The sequence below is a fragment of the Mustela putorius genome, unplaced genomic scaffold (assembly GCF_011764305.1).
Source record: "Mustela putorius furo isolate JIRA1106 unplaced genomic scaffold, ASM1176430v1.1 tig00001566_pilon_pilon_pilon, whole genome shotgun sequence".
In the NCBI taxonomy this organism is placed as follows: Eukaryota; Metazoa; Chordata; class Mammalia; order Carnivora; family Mustelidae; genus Mustela; species Mustela putorius.
The window spans coordinates 635,595-654,270 of NW_025421798.1; the positions used below are offsets into that span (position 1 = coordinate 635,595).

The 18,676-nt window shown below is 52.4% G+C and overlaps 1 protein-coding gene across 8 annotated transcripts in view; it reads left to right on the forward strand.

Annotated features, from left to right (window-relative positions):
- IQSEC2 (IQ motif and Sec7 domain ArfGEF 2) overlaps positions 1 to 18,635 on the forward strand; it is a 78,223-nt gene extending 59,588 nt beyond the window's left edge. For 7 of the 8 annotated variants that reach the window (XM_004781217.3, XM_004781218.3, XM_013050352.2 and 4 more), the window contains 11 exons: positions 2,366 to 3,261; positions 4,673 to 4,834; positions 5,310 to 5,432; positions 6,428 to 6,594; positions 9,363 to 9,502; positions 10,440 to 10,565; positions 12,668 to 12,767; positions 13,270 to 13,431; positions 15,004 to 15,177; positions 15,669 to 15,718; positions 16,318 to 18,635. In XM_004781217.3, coding sequence (XP_004781274.1) covers positions 2,366 to 3,261; positions 4,673 to 4,834; positions 5,310 to 5,432; positions 6,428 to 6,594; positions 9,363 to 9,502; positions 10,440 to 10,565; positions 12,668 to 12,767; positions 13,270 to 13,431; positions 15,004 to 15,177; positions 15,669 to 15,718; positions 16,318 to 17,283 — 3,066 coding nt within the window. In that variant the 3' untranslated portion in view covers positions 17,284 to 18,635. The remainder of the gene's footprint in view (positions 1 to 2,365; positions 3,262 to 4,672; positions 4,835 to 5,309; positions 5,433 to 6,427; positions 6,595 to 9,362; positions 9,503 to 10,439; positions 10,566 to 12,667; positions 12,768 to 13,269; positions 13,432 to 15,003; positions 15,178 to 15,668; positions 15,719 to 16,317) is intronic. The other variant, XM_013050351.2, reaches the window with a different exon arrangement.
- The last annotated feature ends 41 nt before the right edge of the window (positions 18,636 to 18,676 follow it).

Here is an 18,676-nt window from a genome sequence, read left to right on the forward strand (position 1 = left end):
GATTTGGCCAGACGAAAAAATCAGGTCATTAAAACAAGCAAGTTAAAAATCTAGGCATGGAGAACACAAAGAAAATTTATGTTCCCACTCTCTGGAACGTGACCCACTATGGAGTTCAGGCCTAACCAACAGGTGATGAGCTCCTACTCCGTGCCACGGGCTGTGTGCGAGACCCCCGCGAGACCAGGGGAGGGGACAGGGGTGGTGGTTTCCCAGTTTTACAAAGAAGGAGACTGAGGCTCCAAATCCCTGAGAAGCGAAGGGACTTCTCCAAACTGGAGTGGAACTCAGCTCTGTCTAGTTTCAAACTCTGAGCCCTTTCTCTTATACCACACTTACTAGGGACCAGGCTCTGGGCTGGGCACCTTGACGGAGACAGATGAGAGCTGTCCAGGGTCGGTTTTTAAGGCTCTCCGAAGCCAGTAGAAAATAGCAGACATGTGTGCGTGACTGTCCCCTGAAACAGAGTGGGCTCCAAGCCATGAGGAAGGACCACCTAGAGTACCAAGGGAACCCAGAGGAAGGAAAAGAAACTTTCTTTTGGGATTAACAGAGAAAGCTTCTTTGGGAAAATAGCACTGGAGCTGGGCCTTACCAGACAGATAAGATTTAGCAAGTTAGAGACTGTTGGGAGGGTGTTGCTTGCCCAGGCAATGCATTGGCAAAAACACCGAATGGCAGGAATATAATAGGCTGTGGTGGTGGTGGTGGAAGGAGACCATTCTCAGCTCAAGGGTGTAGTCTGTGGAGCCATTCAGGTGCAAATCCCAGTTCTGCCATCTCCCAGAAATGTGATCTTCAGCAACTTGCTTAACCTCACTGAAACATGATCAATAAAACAGAGGTAAAACCTTCCTTCTAAAGCTGTGTGAAGAGTCACTTCAGCTAGGAAATATACATGACAGCACTTATGCATGGTGGCTGTTAAGTACATGTTAGTTTCCTTCCTAAAACCAAGGAGGTATTTGGCAGAGATTATTGAATGAAAGAATGAATGAATGAAGCCTTGTAAGAGAAGAAATCATTCTTCTCTAATCTCTGTGATCTGGCCCTGCCATCAGCCAGGATGGGCTTCCCTGGAGCTAGGGATAACCCCTGGGCTATCCCTGGAGGGGATATATGTAGGGGGAAGGAAAGAAGTATTAAAGGGAAGATTGAAATCATCCATCCATTCATAACAACAGACATTTAATTGAATACCTCTTCTGTGTCAAGTGTGTTGAGCTGAGCTGAAAAGAGGGAAGCCGGACCTGGACCCAGCCCTCAAGGGGAGAATGGGGGTTACGGGATCACAGTCTGGTGATTCTATGAGGGACTAGGCCTGGGTCCAGCTGTCAGTGCTGTCCACGTCCAATGGAGAAGTATGTTAGTTACGTGTATTAGTTACATTGCTGCATATCAAATGATGCTGAAATTTAGTAGCTTAAAACTGAACTTTAAGACTGAGCTTAAACTAGAAACATTTATTCCTTCATGCAGTTTCTGAGGGCCAGGAGTGGCTTGGCTGGTGACTCTGGCTCGGGGTCTCTTATGAGGCTGCCATCAGGCTATAGGTTTAGACCACAGTCTCTGAAGACTTGACTGGGGCTGATGGGTCTCCTTCCAAGCTCACTCACTTGACTACAGATGCTCACCATGTGGACATCTCCAAAGGGCTGCTCATGGTGTGGCTTCCCTCCAGAACAAGGGGTCTGAGAGAGAGAGAAAGAGTGAACAGGAGTTCTCAGGAAGGAATCTAGTCTTTCATAACCTAATCCCGGAAGTGACATCCCATCCCTTCTGCCATATACTGTTGGTTCCACAGACCACGCCTTGGTCAGTGTGGTACACAAGGGTGTAGAGACTGGATACCACAGAGAAGCCGAGTTACCAGCCACGGTTTGGATCTCAAATAATAACTATATGGATTTCGTAAGACAGAACCAGATGGGGGGCTCTGGGAGCCCAGAGGAAGCCGAGATTTTGGTTTACCCTGGGGAATGGCAGAGGCAAGAAATAAGGATTGAATCCGGGAGATGGCATTTGGCTTGGGTCTATAGGGACATGAAGGAGATACTGAGATTTCTGAGAAGAGAACTTGTCGCCATTACCCAGCTCCTGTGAGCTCACAATGGCTCCCTGGGAGTTGTTTTATATACTGCAGAGAACCTGTGGAGGTGGGGGAGGGGAACCACTTCTTCTTGGCTGACCCACTAGGAAGATTTCCCCTTTCTCCCTCCCTCCCTCCTTCCCTTCTACCCTCCTTCCCTCCCTCCCTCTTACCCTTCCTCCCTTCCTCATTCCTCCCTTGCACCATCCCATCCTCCTTCCCTTCCTCTTTCCTCCCTTTCTCTCCCCTTCCCCCTTCCCCTTTCCGCCCACACAGGTAAAGTCTCTGGCTGAATCCATTGATGAGGCCCTGAACTGCCACCCATCAGGGCCCATGTCTGAGGAGCCAGGGTCAGCCCAGCTGGAGAAGCGGGAGTCAAAGGAACAGCAAGAGGACAGCTCGGCCACATCCTTCAGTGATCTTCCCCTCTACTTGGATGACCCAGTTCCCCCACCATCCCCTGAGCGACTGCCCAGCACAGAGCCCCCACCCCAGGGCAGGCCCGAGTTCTGGGCACCAGCCCCTCTCCCACCAGTTCCTCCACCAGTGCCACCAGGGACCCGGGAAGATGGTGCCCGTGAGGAAGGCACTCGCAGGGGTCCTGGGTGCTTGGAGTGCCGGGATTTCCGGCTGCGGGCCGCCCACCTCCCCCTGCTTACCATTGAGCCTCCTAGTGACAGCTCCGTGGACCTGAGTGACCGCTCAGATCGCGGCTCTGTCCATCGCCAGCTGGTGTATGAGGCTGATGGCTGCAGCCCCCATGGGACCCTGAAGCACAAGGGGCCACCAGGCAGGGCCCCAATCCCACACCGCCACTACCCAGCCCCAGAGGGCCCAGCCCCAGCCCCACCAGGGCCCCTGCCACCAGCCCCCAACAGTGGCACCGGGCCCAGTGGTGTGGCTGGGGGTCGGAGGTTGGGGAAGTGTGAGGCAGCAGGCGAGAACTCTGATGGTGGAGATAATGAGAGCCTTGAGAGCTCCAGCAATTCCAATGAGACCATCAACTGCAGCTCTGGCTCCTCTTCGAGGGACAGCCTGAGGGAGCCTCCATCCACAGGCCTGTGCAAGCAGACTTACCAGCGGGAGACGAGGCACAGCTGGGACTCACCAGCCTTTAACAATGACGTGGTGCAGAGGCGACACTACAGAATTGGCCTCAACCTGTTCAATAAGTACGTGCTCCCTGCTCCTGCCTCTTCACCTCCTCCCTATCCTGCCAGAAGCACTTGGACCATGGGGGCTGGACTCCAAGCAGAGCTCCTGTTTCTGCTGTCCTCTCTCATTTTGTGGATGGGCTTTCTCCCTGGCCTGGGCAGCGGGGTGGCAGAATAGAAAGCCCTCCTCACCACACACACACACACACACACACACACACACGCACACACACCCTCCCTCTTTCAGAAGCAGCTCTAGTCCTAATACTGTCTCTGACTGGCTGTGGGACTTGGGGCAGGAAGCTTCCTTTTCTGGGCCCCAGTTTGCTGTCTGTAGGGATAGGTTTTGAACCTCAGTTCCCCCACATCCCCTTTTCGGTGAGGAGGTGATACAATGTATCAAGAGCCCTGCTCTGAGTCCCAGGAGCCCTGGACCCGTAACCCCACTTTGGCCAAACTGTGTATGCAGCCCTGGGAAAGGTGTGTTCCTTCCTTGGGCTTCAGGGCTTCCATCTCTTAGCAGGGTATATATCTGAGGCACTGGGGGGCAGCGTGGGGTGCTGGAGTAGTCCGTGACCATGACCGAGCTCTTTCCAGATGCCTGGTTTTGTGCCAGGTGCCTAGGAGCGGGGTGGAAGCGTGACATTTGGTCAGAAAAGGAAGAGAAAATGGATGCCCTATGTCTTTATAGCTTAGTAGATGCCATCACCTGTATTTACTTCTTGCAATAGCTCAGTAAGGTGGGAAGTAGTGTCCCTGTTTTATAGAGAAGGGATTGAGGCTTGGAGAAGTAAAAAGGAGTTGTCCTGAGTCATGCAACAGGTAAGTAATGGACTTGAGACTCTGGTGGCACCAAAGTCCCTTCCAAATTCCAGCCTCGTTGGGGCCTAAGGCTCTGGGGTTCTGAATATGGGATAGTTCAGACCCAGATTTGGCCTTGTGGAAAGTGGGGAGTATCTTGTCTGTTGAACAACCCACAGAGGCTGGGTAATACCTTGTCTGGGTGGAATGTGAGACGCAGACAAGGTAACCTCTTTGCTTTCCTATTCAGAGGGTTTGTGACTGGGAGAGAAGGGCGTAGCCTGGAACTCACGCCTTTTCCCAGGACTCCTCTGTGCCTGCTAGGGGTATGGAAGCTCCTGGCATAGAGCAGCCTCTCATTAGATCTTAATTTTCTTTCCATCATAGTGTGGCTCCCATGGAGGAGGAAGTTGGGTTGAGGATACCTTGGAGTTTGGAAGCTCTGTGAGAGTGGCTTCCTCTCCTTGGGCCTTGGTTTTCACATCTGTGAAGGGATTGGGCCAAATTATGTATTCAACTTCCTTGGTACTTTGAGGCTGTGGTTGGACCTCAAATTAGTTCAAGTAGTGGGACAGAGGGCCAAGGTCTCGGAGGATAGTCATCTCATCTACCTCCCCTCTTTCTGCAGGAAGCCAGAGAAGGGCATCCAGTATCTGATCGAGCGGGGCTTCCTGTCAGACACACCGGTGGGAGTGGCTCACTTTATCCTGGAACGGAAAGGCCTGAGCCGGCAGATGATAGGGGAATTCCTAGGGAACCGGCAGAAGCAGTTCAACAGAGATGTGTTGGAGTGAGGACCCCAGGATGGGGCAGACTGGGCCAGGGATTCCTGGAAAAGGAGGGCAGGAGGGAGGAAGTGGGCAGCTGGTCCTTTTTGCATGGATAAACTTTACAAAACAGGATGAAGAGACCTTTCTGCTCCCATGCCCCTGTACTTCAAAAAGGTCTGATCTCTTTTGGCCCTATTTCTACAAGTCTTCTGGGTGGCCCTGTTTGTCCTCGGACCTGCTTTGGGCCTCAGTTTTTCTGTCTCTGAAAAGAGTGGGTCAATGGAAAGGACCCTTAGTAACCATGTGTCTGGCCTTGATTTTTCTGGGATGGATTCCATTTCAAACATTCCATCCTTGAAAGTACTTGCTAGGGCCATGGGTCCAGATTTTGGAAGTCTGGCAGTGGGGGTGTTTGTCTATTCGGGCAGGTCAGGATAGGTCAGAGGTTTTCTACAGAGGATTTGAGAGTGCCATACCCACTTCTTTGTTCCACAGCTGTGTGGTGGACGAGATGGACTTCTCCTCCATGGATTTGGATGATGCACTCCGGAAGTTCCAATCCCACATCCGAGTTCAAGGCGAGGCCCAGAAAGTGGAGCGACTCATTGAAGCCTTCAGGTGTGCCTGTCTCCCATTCCCAAAACTTCCCTTAACCTCCTTCCAGGGGTCAGCGGAGTCTGTGTCTCCAAGTCACCTCTCTGAACCTCAGATTTTCCTCACACCAGAAAATGGAAATTATAAGTCCTATCTTGCCAGGCAGTCATGCAATTGTGAGGATCAGAGGTAGTGTACCTAGAGTATCTAGCTCAGCACCTGAGATGTGGACATCCAAAAGTTGATGACAGCAGCCCCAGCTAACACTTGTCGAGTCCTCACCAGATAGCAGGTGCTGAGCTAGGCACTTCGTACGATTATTTGACCAAATACTCATAACAACCCAATGAGGTAGGTGCTTTTATTATTATCCCCCTGTTGCAGATAAGAAATCGGAAGTTTAGGGGGTGAAGTAACTTGCTCAGGGTCATACAATGAGTAAGAGGTGGAGCCGGGATTTGAACTCAAGTGTGTTTTCCTCCATGACCCAGTGCCCTTAACTCTTATCCTCCACCCTTGATACTTTGGGAATTAGGCAGACCTGGATAGAAATCCCGGCCCCAACATTTCAGGGTATGTAGCAGAGAAACAGAAGAATGACGGAGAACTTGTTGCTCATAATGGGAGAAGGATTTGCCTTAAAGTCAGAAAGATCTGGATTTTCATCTTGTCTTCACCCTTTGCCAGCTCTTTCACCTCGCAGTTTACCTCTTTCCTTTGGGTCTCATTACTTCCTCTGTAAAATGGGGCTGCCAATCACTACCTTGCAGGCTTGTGGTAGGATTCCATGACACAATATACCTAAGTCCCCTAGGGGAGCTCCATAAAAGGTAGTGGTAGTGGTTTTTACATGCTGGTCATGGGGAAACTGAAGGAAGAAGACATGCCCAAAAGGCTTGGGGACGTTTCTTGGGGGAGAAGGCTGGGGGCACCAGACTGGATTGGTGGGGTGGGAGCGAGGGATGGTGGGTAGGTGAAGCTTACTGGTGACTAACCTTGGCCATGATCCCGCCCTGCAGCCAGCGGTACTGTGTGTGTAACCCAGCCCTCGTGCGCCAGTTCCGAAACCCAGACACCATCTTCATCCTCGCTTTTGCTATCATCCTCCTCAATACCGACATGTACAGTCCCAGCGTCAAGGCTGAACGCAAGATGAAACTAGATGACTTCATCAAGAACCTGAGAGGTGACCCTACACCTCCCTATCGGCTTGTCCCATTCTTCACCTGGGAAGGGAGAGTGGGAAGATTGGGAGTGGGCTGGGGAAGGAGGGGAAAGATCACATAGACTCCCTGGAGATGAACCTGTGGGGTTCTCTCCTTTTCTGCCAAAGCTGCCACGTTCCCTTATTAATTCGCTCGAATATTGTCTGTCTGCTCATTCCTGCACCGAATACTGAGCGAGTGGGTTCTGGGGTTATAGCAGTAAGCATGAGAGCTAAAAGCCCTGGCTCTTACAGAGCGTGTACTGATCCACTCATTGACATATCACGTCCTCTTTCCCTCTCCTCTTTATTTATGCCCATAAAGACTCATTTAATTCTTCTCTGTACCCTTTCCTCCATCCATATGTTCACTTATTCCCTTGACCAGCCAGCTGACCCTGAGTGCCTCCCATGTACCCGGCCCTGTGTTGGACGCTAAGGACACCCCAGCCCCTGCCCTTAAAGCTCCTGGTTTGTGGGACAGACTGACTTACTAGACCAGATACCCAACACAAGAGAAAGAGCGAATCGTGATGTTAGACAGGCCACAAGTGCAATCAGAGCTCAGAGGAGAGAGAGCCCACCTCCAACGCACTTTCTGGAGGAAGTAGCATTTTCATTTTAAGGTGGGCCTTGAAGACATGAATAATGTGACAGAATAGCAATAGAGGAGGCTTATGTAGCAATAAGAATACAAAGGCACAGAGGTAGGACAAGTTGTTGAGAAAACAATCAAGATGGGGTGGACGAGGGACGCCTGGGTGGCTCAGTTGATTGGACGACTGCCTTCGGCTCAGGTCATCATCCTGGAGTCCCGGGATCGAGTCCCGCATCGGACTCCCAGCTCCATGGGGAGTCTGCTTCTCTCTCTGACCTTCTCCTCGTTCATGCTCTCTCTCACTGTCTCTCTCTCAAGTAAATAAATAAAATCTTTAAAAAAAAAAAAAAGGTGGGGTGGACGATGCAGTCAGGAAGGTCAGTGGGAATCAATACATGAGGGCCTTGAATGCCAGGTGAGAAAAAAGGTCAAGGTGACCTTTTTTTTTTTTTAAGATTTTATTTATTTGACAGAGGGGTACAGTGAGAGAGGGAACACAAGCAGGGGGAGTAGGAGAGGGAGAAGCAGGCTTCCCACTGAGCAGGGAGCCCACTGCTGTGCTTTATCCTAGTACCCTGGGATCATGACCTGAGCCAAAGGCAGACACTTAACCACTGAACCACCCAGGCGCCCTGACCTTTTTTTCTTAGTTTATTGTATTGATGTCAAGCCCTGGCATCTCACCAAAGACCAGCCTACTAAAAACAGCACAGACATTAGGATTTTTAAACAGAAATGAGAGGGGGAAACAGAATTGAGGAAAAACAAACAGATGAGACAAATTGGCTGACCAGCAGGCTGTGCACGGTTGCTGGGCTCAAGCTCTTTGGCAGCTGAGGTAAAAAGGCGGTGTGATGACGGATGTTCCCTTAACACCTGCCCAAGGAGGAGGTGTGGCATTTCCAAAGGAGAAAACATCTTCTCTAGCAGAAGGTTTAGAGGGAAGAGTGAGTGGGTTTCACTCAGCAGACAGTCAGGAGTGGAGAAGGATGGTAGACTTGGGAAGAGAGAGTTAGATCAGAGGCCATCTGGAGCTGTCTCCCAGAATCCTGCTATTAGTCATTTATTCATTCATTCATTCATTTCACCCATCCTCTCTCCCTCCGTCATCCTCTCTCTGTATGTACACACACGTACATGTACATACACACTTATATGTGTGAATACATATGTATATGTGTGTATATGTATTTGGAGAGGAAGTACCTCTCCAAATACATATACACACATATAAATACATATATGTATGTATATACGTGTATATGTATATATATATATATATATAGTATATGCATATATCTTTCCCCTCCAATTATTAAATAAATAAGCAAACAAACGAAATGAATACTTGCTCATACCCGGAAACTTCAGAAATATAGCAAATGAGAAAAAATTGTTTAATCATCCCGAATTCTGCCCCCTAGAGGCAACCATGGTTGATAATTTATTTTGTTGCTTGCTAGTCTTTTTCCTTCTGCATATGGAACTTTTTATGAAGTTAAGATCGCGCCGTGAATGTGATTTATTATCCTGCTCTTTCTACTTACCTTGCTACAGGAATTTTTTCATGCTTTTTTGTAAACACCAAGTTTTGGATAGTTGTAAATTATTTTAACTGGATACACTCAGCTTTAATTAATTGGGCCTCTGTTGTGAGAACTTAGGTTGTTTCGAAGTTTTCCTGTAAGTAGCACTTGTACATGTATCTTTGCATGTATTTCTGAGTAATTCCTTAGGGCAGATTCCGAGGAAAAGAGTCATGGAGTATTCAAGCTTTTGCAAAGTTATCATCCAAAACAGTTATGTTCATATACGTGCCCACTTCCCTGCCCTCTTTTTAACACTGGATATATAATTTAACATTATTTTTGCTAGTTAGAAAAGAAAAAAAGTATCTGATGATTTTCATCACAGCGTGCTCTGAGTTGCTTAGAAAAAATCCCCATGCTGGGAAAGAAAGCAGCTGGTCGTCCAGATACTTGACAAAGGATGCCTTTTCTGGCCCGGTCCTGACCAAAGGACTGAGGGTGCACACTCCTTCCAGTCATAGCCATTGTTTGCACTCCTGCTTCAGTGTGGGATATTGTGGAGAACCCCTGCCACCCACCCCCCACATTTATGCAATATATCCCTGTGTTGCTCCTCTCCGCAGGGGTTGATAATGGTGAAGACATCCCCCGAGACCTCCTGGTGGGCATCTACCAGCGTATCCAGGGCCGTGAACTGCGAACCAATGATGACCATGTGTCCCAGGTGCAGGCCGTGGAGCGCATGATTGTGGGCAAGAAACCGGTAAGTGCCTTGGGGGGCTGCAGAGGGGACAGGATTTGGGCTGGTTTCTGCCACTGAGTGGTAGGTAAGTCAGTATCCCTCTCTGAGCCCCAGACTCCCCGTCTCCTGCTGAATGGTGATAATGGTGATAATGCATTCCTTGGGGGTCATGGTACAGAGCGAGATGCTCTTGGGGGAATGCCTCTAGTGCACATCCTTTCCACCTGTAGTTTTGCCTCTCCATCCCAGGTGGGGAACCAAGGTAATAGTTAGTTGATAACCAAAACCAAGAACACCCTCTAGTCTTATAGTCAACAAACATTTACAGATGTTGGGACACCTGGGTGGCTCAGTTGGTTGAGTGTCTGCCTTTGGCTTAGGTCATGATCCCAGTGTCCTGGGATCAAGCCCCCAATCAGGCTCCCTGCTCAGTGGAGAGCCTGCTTCTCCCTCTCCCACTCCCCCTGCTTGTGTTCCCTCTCTTGCTGTATCTCTCTCCATCAAATAAATAAATAAAATCTTTTTAAAAAAAAACATTTACAGATGCCTTTCCACAGAGCCCAGCATTTCACTAGGAAATAGGAACATTGATAAAATCAGACAGAGTCTCCGTCCTTGGGGACATTCACAGACTGGGAGTGGGGAGTGTCAGCATAATACTTCTTTCTGCCTTATAGTCAGTCTAAGGGAGCAGAAAGGAGGGAAAAGTCATTTTCAGTCATAGAACTGGGATGCGGAGGAAGAGTGGAATATGGAACTGGGCAAGAAAGGCACTCCAGACAGAGAGAGCTCTAAGAACAAAGGCAAGCCGACACCTCCATTGCTCGGACTCCTCGTGTCACAGTGACAGTGATATGTATCAGAAGTAGACTTCCTCCTGAGGTTAAACGGTAAGGTGCTGAAGGCCCAAAGCTGGCATGCTAGCCTTGCTGACACCTATTTCTTCATGCTTGCCTAGGTCTTGTCTCTTCCTCACCGTCGACTGGTTTGCTGCTGTCAACTCTACGAGGTGCCAGATCCAAACCGCCCCCAGCGGCTAGGGTTGCATCAGCGGGAAGTATTCCTCTTCAACGATCTCCTTGTGGTATGTGCCTTGGGGTACGGAGGGCAGGGGAAGGAAATGAAGAGGAGGTGCTGAGCTTGGACCCTGGGTCTAGGGTGAACCACGTTAATGGTGGCGGGTGGAGGTGTGGTGGGTGAGGTGCTTCGCCATGGCCTCTGTGCCGTCTTGGATAAGGCACAGGCCCCCTATGCCCCTCTTTCCCCTTTCGGATCCATTTGGTGGTGGTGGACAGCTGCACGGGGGAGAAAATGTGAGGACCAGGGGACTTGACAGACCTACAACCTGGGAAGCCATAGAAAAAGTCCCCGTCCATCTCTGTAGCCCAGAGTGTTGGCTGGAAGGAGAGGAACCTGTGACCCTGAGGTTACTCCGAAACCTTCAGGTGGTCAGGATGCTCAAAGTGATTCTGAAAACCAAGCTTGTCACCACTGTAGACATGCATCTTTTAGAGCTGGGACTTTTATTGACTCTGCCAGTGGGAAGAGAATTTCAGGGTTTCCCTTCCAACCTCCTACCCGGAGCAAGAACCAGTATCCTGCATGGCCCCCTGGTTGACTGCGGAGACAGAAGACTGCCTTCCTCCAAGGCAGCCAGTTTCCTGGTTAGACAGCTCTGATTGGTAGAAACTGTCTCCCAATGGGTTTCTTCTAACCATCTTCCCTGGGCCCTTGCAATCACAGAGAACAAGTGTTTCTTCTGCTCCTCAGGGATTTGAGGACAGTGGCCTGTTCCCCCCGACCCTACCCCCATGGTCTTCTCTAATTCTTTAGAACAGGGTCTCTCAATCTCAACACTATTAACATTTGGGGCAGGATAACTGTTATGGGGGCTATTCTGTGCGTTAGAAGACATTTAGCAGCATTCTTGGTCTCAACCTCCTAGATGCTAGTAGCACTCCTTTAAGCAAAACTGTTTCCAGACATTGCTAGATGTCCCCCAGGGTTCGAAGTCATCTCTAGTTGAGAATGCCTTCTCTAAGCCTCAATTTCCTCCTCTACGAAGTGGGGCTAATCCCTATCTCATGGGTTGTCCTGAGGATGGAGTTAAGAAGTCAGATGGGGAATAGCCTAACCCAGAGGAGGGCCTGGCTCACACAGGTGCTGAGTAAATATCTCACCACCTCTCACGCACTAACGCCAGAGTGTGTCCAGCCCCGTGCTAAGCACTGAGTTCACAGAGATGAGCGAAACTTAGTCCTTGTTCTTGGGAGCTCACGGTCCGAAGGATTGAAAAAAAAAAAAAAAGCTTTGCATAACCACACGCTGTAACAGTCCTGAAATGAAGTATTTTGCTTTTATTTTTTTTTAAAGATTTTATTTATTTATTTGACAGAGAGAAATCACAAGTAGATGGAGAGGCAGGCAGAGAGAGAGAGAGAGAGGGAAGCAGGCTCCCTGCTGAGCAGAGAGCCCGATGCGGGACTCGATCTCAGGACCCTGAGATCATGACCTGAGCCGAAGGCAGCGGCTTAACGCACTGAGCCACCCAGGCGCCCAGTATTTTGCTTTTAAATGCCACTCATAGACTGCCTGAGGTGTTCAGAGCCTATGGTGGTCGAATCCAGAGTGCCCAACCACTTGACAAAGACCCTGGGCTATTGAGAGGAAGACCCGTTAGCTCTAGACATGGGTTCAATGGCATTTGCCATTGTTGGCTGGGATCTTCAGGGATGGGCAAGAAACCCGAAAACCAGACTCCTCTTGGTGCTCCCAGTCCAGCAGGGGGCGACCACTCCCGCACAGTGCTCAGCTAAAGCCTCCTGGTGAAAGGCACGGAAGCAGCAGCTTACCAGCTCAGAGAAGGGGGTGGGGTAGGGGAGTGCGTGTGAGGTGTTAGATACAACAGGCTTTCTGGAGAGGACAGCATTCAGTTACTTCCTGTAAAAATCGTATATGCCTGTTGTGCGTCGTCATTACATATGAGGAACTTGCATTTTCTCCCGTCTCTTCCGTTTTGCTTCTCAAGCTTCAGTTCTTCCCAGCTCATGGGTATGTGTGTTTGTGTGTATGTGTCCGCTAGTGCTGGTGGGAGGGGAGAGGGCGGCTTTGAGAAATAGGTGTCATGTGGAAATTCCCCACCCAAACCCTGCCTCTTGTCTCCATCTCCCCCCTGCCCCGCCAAAGGTCACCAAAATTTTCCAGAAGAAGAAGATCTTGGTGACGTACAGCTTCCGTCAGTCCTTTCCTCTCGTGGAAATGCACATGCAGCTCTTCCAGAATTCATGTGAGTCCCTTCCTGGATTCCTGCATCCCAAAAGTCTATGCCATGGCCCTGATGCTCATCCTTCATCCGTACCAGCCTCCGGTTTTTGTTTTTTTTTTTTTTTGGAGCCCTTTACGACGGGACTAAGATCTCCAAAGCACCTACTTGGTCCCGGGATGCAGGGCAGGCCAGGGTGAAGTATAATTTGGGTCTGTGCCCTGGGGAGCTCGTGGTCTGGCAGAGAGAACCATGGGGTGTGTATGTTTTCTGGTGGGCCGAAGAGATGGTGATCTTGCTGCGCTTTGAAAGACCAAGCCAGAGGAGCTTTGTTGGGTGGCTGCAGAAGCAATGTGAGTAGAAGCAGAGATGTGAAGGAAGGGATTTGAGAGAGCAGCTAGAGTTCAATTTGCCTTCATATCTGGAGTACAGGGAGTAGCGGGGCCATGAGTACCAGAAGCTTGGGGGCTGCGGGGTAGGGCAAAGGGGAGCTGCTGAAGATCCCAGACCTCCCCCTTCCCCACAGATTACCAGTTTGGGATCAAGCTGCTGTCCGCGGTACCTGGCGGGGAACGCAAAGTCCTCATCATCTTCAACGCCCCCAGCCTCCAGGACCGGCTTCGCTTCACATCCGACTTGCGCGAGTCCATTGCCGAGGTGCAGGAGATGGAGAAATACCGTGTGGAGTGTGAGTAGCCCAGTGGCACCTCTTTCCCCTTTTCCTGACACAGCACCCTGCAGACACCAAGAATTCTGTCCTTTGAGAATCTCAGAGTCGAGGGTGAGCTTGTCCAGCCTTCCTACCCTCATTCTAGGAAACTTTCAGCCTCTGCTTGAATACCTTCAGTGACAAGAGGCTCATTACCTCTGAACAGCAGATTATTACGCCAAGCCCAAATTATGAACCAACTCTTCCTTCTATTGAAAGGCGGCAGGGAGAAGAATCAGGGTTCTGGAGGTAGGACTCTAGTTTCAGATCCCAGGTTTGCTACTCATCGCTTAGGTAAACCAGGGCAAGTTGCCTGACTCCCTGAGCCCCAGTTTCTTTATATATGACATTGGGAAGATGAAAGGTCCTTCACAGAGTTGTGGAGATTCGATGAGGTAAGGTAGACAAGGTGTCCTCTTCCCACATTCCAGTTCCTGAGCTGAGTCCCTATCACCCATTCTTCTGGCCCCTAGAGGCCGCATCAAGTCACTTTCAGCATATATAAATGGGAAATAGTGATTACATCTCATTCCACTCGATGCCCTCCAAGTTTTCTCTTCTCCAGGCTAAGCAGTCACAGTTAAGTAACATGGTGTTGAGGAGAAAGAGGCAGGCAGACACACAGAGAGAAACTGAGGCAGTGGACAGCTGCTTGGTGAGCTCTTCATGGTTCCAGGGTCGATGCTACTCCTCAGCAAGGCAGGGTCCACATATCAGTTCACCAGATCCTTGAAACCCAGGGGCTAATTAGAGAGGGGTGAGCGTACCAATATGAGGGGGAGGGCGATAGAGGTCTCCATGACCACCTCAGGGAGGTGGGGTAGAAAGAGGCTGGAGAATGTAGGCTTTGGACTCAGGCAGAACTGCTTCCAGAATATGGCCTCCCCATTTCCAGCTGTATGACTCTGGGCAAGCTCTCTGACTTCTCGGATTCTCAGTTTCTTCCTCTGAAAAATGTGGATAATAATGCCTTACCTCTGAACTGTCGTGAGATGGAGTGAAATCAAGTAAACACAGCTCCCAGCATACTGCTGGCATATAATAGAGGCTTCGATTCCTGTTGGTTTCCTGCTCCTGTCCTTCCAGGAGCCCTCTGCTCTGGAGCAAGATATCTGAGAACCAAGCAGACTTTGGAATGATTGCCCTTTGCCATAATCCTTCCTGCCCCTGCTGTGACCAGCAGCTGTGAAGCTGTTTTGAAGGGCAGGGGTGGTTTGGAAGACCAGACTGAGAGTGGGCAGGGGAGCTGGGAGCAAGAAGGGTGAGAGGAAGAGGGGAGGAGCAGGAGAAACCGGAGGAGCAAGCACCAGAGAGGAACAGAGGGAAAACCTAGCCAGAGGACATGGCACAAAACGGGGCTGGGCAGTGTGGGTAGCGGGGAGGGGGGCTTCAAAGATGGAGCTGAGGTTTGGGGGTAGCATGCTGCCTGTCCAGTGGGCAAAGCAGGAGCCCTGGGGAGAGAGTGGGCAAGGATGGGGAAGGCTCATCTCTCAGGTGGCCTTTCACTCTTATCCCTGACCTTCTCTCCCTGTCTCTCCCACTACCACCCAGCGGAGCTAGAGAAGCAGAAAGGTATGATGCGGCCTAACGCCTCACAGCCGGGAGGGGCCAAGGACTCAGTGAATGGCACGCTGGCCCGCAGCAGCCTGGAGGACACGTATGGGGCAGGCGATGGGCTCAAACGGGGCGCACTCAGCAGTTCCCTGCGAGACCTCTCTGACGCAGGCAAGTCTTTGGGGCCCTGCCCTGGCTGGGGAGATGTGGGACAGGGCGTCCTTTCTGCCTCCTATCACACTGACCGCCAGCCTTCCCTGCACCCACCACACACGCACGCACCCTGCCTTTATCCAGAGCCCTGGGCACCATGCCGCAGGGGGCCTGGGAGCCAGGTCAGATCAGGTGGAGCCCAGAGTCTGGGCCACGGAGTGTGAAGTGGGGCCACAGTCTTAGCCCCTCTCTCTCGCTGCTCCACCTCTCCTCCTCTCTTTCCTCTTCTCTCTCTCCAGTACCACCTCTCCTCCTTCTCCATCTTTTCCTCCTCTCACGCCTCCTCCTCCACCTCTCCTCCTCCCCACCTTCCCCTCTTCAATGGGGGAAAGGGAATAGGGGTGTCTGTCCCCGGGAGGGGCCCAGGCCTGGTGCCCAGCTCTGGAGCCCAGCAGGGTGGGGAGGGGGGGTTGCTGCTCTGACGCTGGGCTCCTTGCTTGTGGGTGCAGGGAAGCGGGGGCGGCGTAACAGCGTGGGATCGCTGGACAGCACCATCGAAGTAAGTGCCAGCTCCTGCCCCACTCGCCCTCTGCATGAGCCCTGCCCTGCCTCAGAGCCCCAGAGGAAGAGGGGACCTGTTGCTTCCCCCTCTTCCCTGATGGGAACCTCGAGGCTGCCTCTCCCAGCCAACCACTCTCTCCATCTGTCCTCAACTCTGTCTGTCCTCACTCTGCCTGTCTCTCAGTCTGTCTTCCACTCTCCCTAGCCCCTCTCAACCCCAGGGCCGACTCTGAGTAGAGATGCCCTTGGAGTTGGACCGTGAGAAGCTCTCACCTCCAAGTCCTGCCCTTTGAGCCGGAGCAAGTCACTCTGTGTCTCTCCGGGCCTAGCATTCTCCCTGCCTGCAAAATGGGGATAAGGAGGAGGTCCTACTGATTCTTCCTCTCCTGGCGGAGGCTCAGATGAGATAGTGGATGTGACAGCAGAGCTCTGCAAGCTGGGGAGCTCCGCGTACAAAGTACAGGACTGTTACTGGCTTTCATTATGCCCTGGGTGTTCCTGTCTCCCCAGCTCCAGCCCTCAGGGACTGGGTGGAGTTTAGGGTTGGGGGTTTAGGAAGTCTAGACTGGCCTGACTGTCCCCCCTCCCCGCTTCCAGGGGTCTGTTATTAGCAGTCCACGCCCTCACCAGAGGATGCCACCTCCGCCCCCGCCCCCGCCGCCAGAGGAGTACAAGAGCCAGAGGCCCGTCTCCAACTCCTCATCCTTCCTGGGCTCCCTGTTTGGAAGCAAGCGGGGCAAGGGGCCCTTCCAGATGCCACCACCGCCGACAGGCCAGGCTTCTGCATCCTCTTCATCTGCTTCTTCCACCCACCACCACCACCACCACCACCACCATGGTCACAGCCACGGTGGCCTGGGGGTGCTGCCTGATGGGCAGTCCAAGCTCCAGGCCCTGCATGCCCAATATTGCCAAGGACCAGGCCCTGCCCCGCCGCCCTACCTCCCACCCCAGCAGCCCCCTCTCCCCCCACCTCCTCAGCAGCCCCCGCCCCTGCCCCAGCTGGGCTCCATTCCACCACCACCTGCCTCGGCCCCACCTGTGGGGCCACATCGCCACTTCCATGCCCATGGCCCCGTCCCAGGCCCCCAGCACTACACCTTGGGCCGGCCAGGCAGGGCCCCCAGACGGGGGGCTGGAGGACACCCTCAGTTTGCTCCACATGGCCGCCACCCCCTGCACCAGCCCACATCCCCATTGCCCCTGTACAGTCCTGCCCCCCAGCACCCGCCAGCCCACAAACAGGGCCCCAAACACTTCATCTTCAGCCACCACCCACAAATGATGCCAGCAGCAGGGGCCACTGGGGGCCCTGGATCCCGGCCACCAGGGGGCTCCTATTCCCACCCTCACCACCCCCAGTCACCCTTGTCACCACACTCACCCATCCCACCCCACCCTTCCTACCCACCCCTGCCCCCACCCTCACCCCACACCCCACACTCGCCCCTGCCACCCACCTCCCCCCATGGCCCACTGCACGCCTCTGGGCCCCCTGGCACGGCCAACCCACCCAGTACGAACCCCAAGGCCAAGCCAAGCCGGATCAGCACCGTGGTCTGATGAACAGAGGGAGTGAGCTGGGGCCCAGGGAGGTCTGGGGAATCCACAAGAGATTCCCCGGTTTTTCCAAAATATATGTACACATAGAGATGCCCTCCTCCCCACTTCCTCCCTGCCTTGGAATCCCTCCTCTAACCCACAACAGCTGCCGTGGGGTTTCCTTCCAGATTCAAGGATCCTTGCCACTTGAAGCCTGGACGCAGGGCTCTCAAGCCCTGGGGAGTGGTGAGGACCTTTTGGAGATCCTCATTCTTTCTTTTTTTTCCTCCTCTACTCTCTCCATCACCACTCCCCACCCCCAACCCTCACTCCCTGAGGTGGCCTCCGACCTCTGGGCCAGTGTGGGCTCCCTGTTAGCTCTGGCTGGTAGAGAAGGGCAGACAGGTGTCAGGAGCAGTGAGGGTGAAGGTTTCCCCAGAGCACCTCTAGCCACGCAGGGCTAGGAGGGAGCTCCATAGAGTTGTGGCCAACCTTCAGTTGGCTCTGTCCTCTCTCAGACCTCAGGGCCTGGCTAAATTCCTCCATGTGTCTCTCCATCTGCCTGAGGAACAGAGCTGTAGGTGCCCTCAGCGGGTGGGCCCCCACTAACGCTGGCCCCCCATAGGGGCAGTCCCTCCCCTCCAGAGCCAGCCTCTGTCCTCTTTCCAGTGGGCCCCAGCCCAGACCTCTTCAGCTTTGGGACCTTGCCTCTCACAGCAACGTTCTTATCCTGATCAAAGTCCAGACAGGTTTGGGCGGGGCGGGGGGGAGCGAGGGGGACTCAAGTCTGGGATGAGAAGGGCACTGCCCTCCCTCACCCATATTGCATGCCCCCCATTCCCTTACACCTACCCCACCTACAACTGAAGACAATGCACTTTACAGATCTTGCCCACATACACCTCGCTGGAGCAGGGCAGCCAGCATCAGCCCTGGGGAGATAGGCTCCCAGAGGGCCACCATAAGCCCATGATGTCCTTCCTGAGGCAGATTGAAGCCATCAGAGCAGGGGCTGGGAGCCAGGATGCCTGACTCCTTCTGTACGTCAAAATCTCTGCCGCCTCTCCAACTCCTTTACAGCCCTGTTTATTTATTATAAATATATTTTTTACAAGCCCCAGCTCTTCCTCTCGCCCCACATACCCAGCTCCTTTCTCAGTTCCTGCCTCCCTCTGCCCCCCACCCACCATGGGCTGCAGTACAGACAGACAGACCCTGGCTGTATGAAGGTCCAGGGACCCAGGGGCTTGGGGGTGGGGGAGGGCAGCAGCCAGAGGGGCTGTATGGAGAGGAGCTGGGGTTCAGGCATTGTCTTTTTTCCTCCTTGTATATAAGAATGTATATTTGATGCCTCATAAAAGACCTTGTGCTCACCTCCCGCCTCTGCCTCCTACTTATGCCCCCTCTCCCTGGG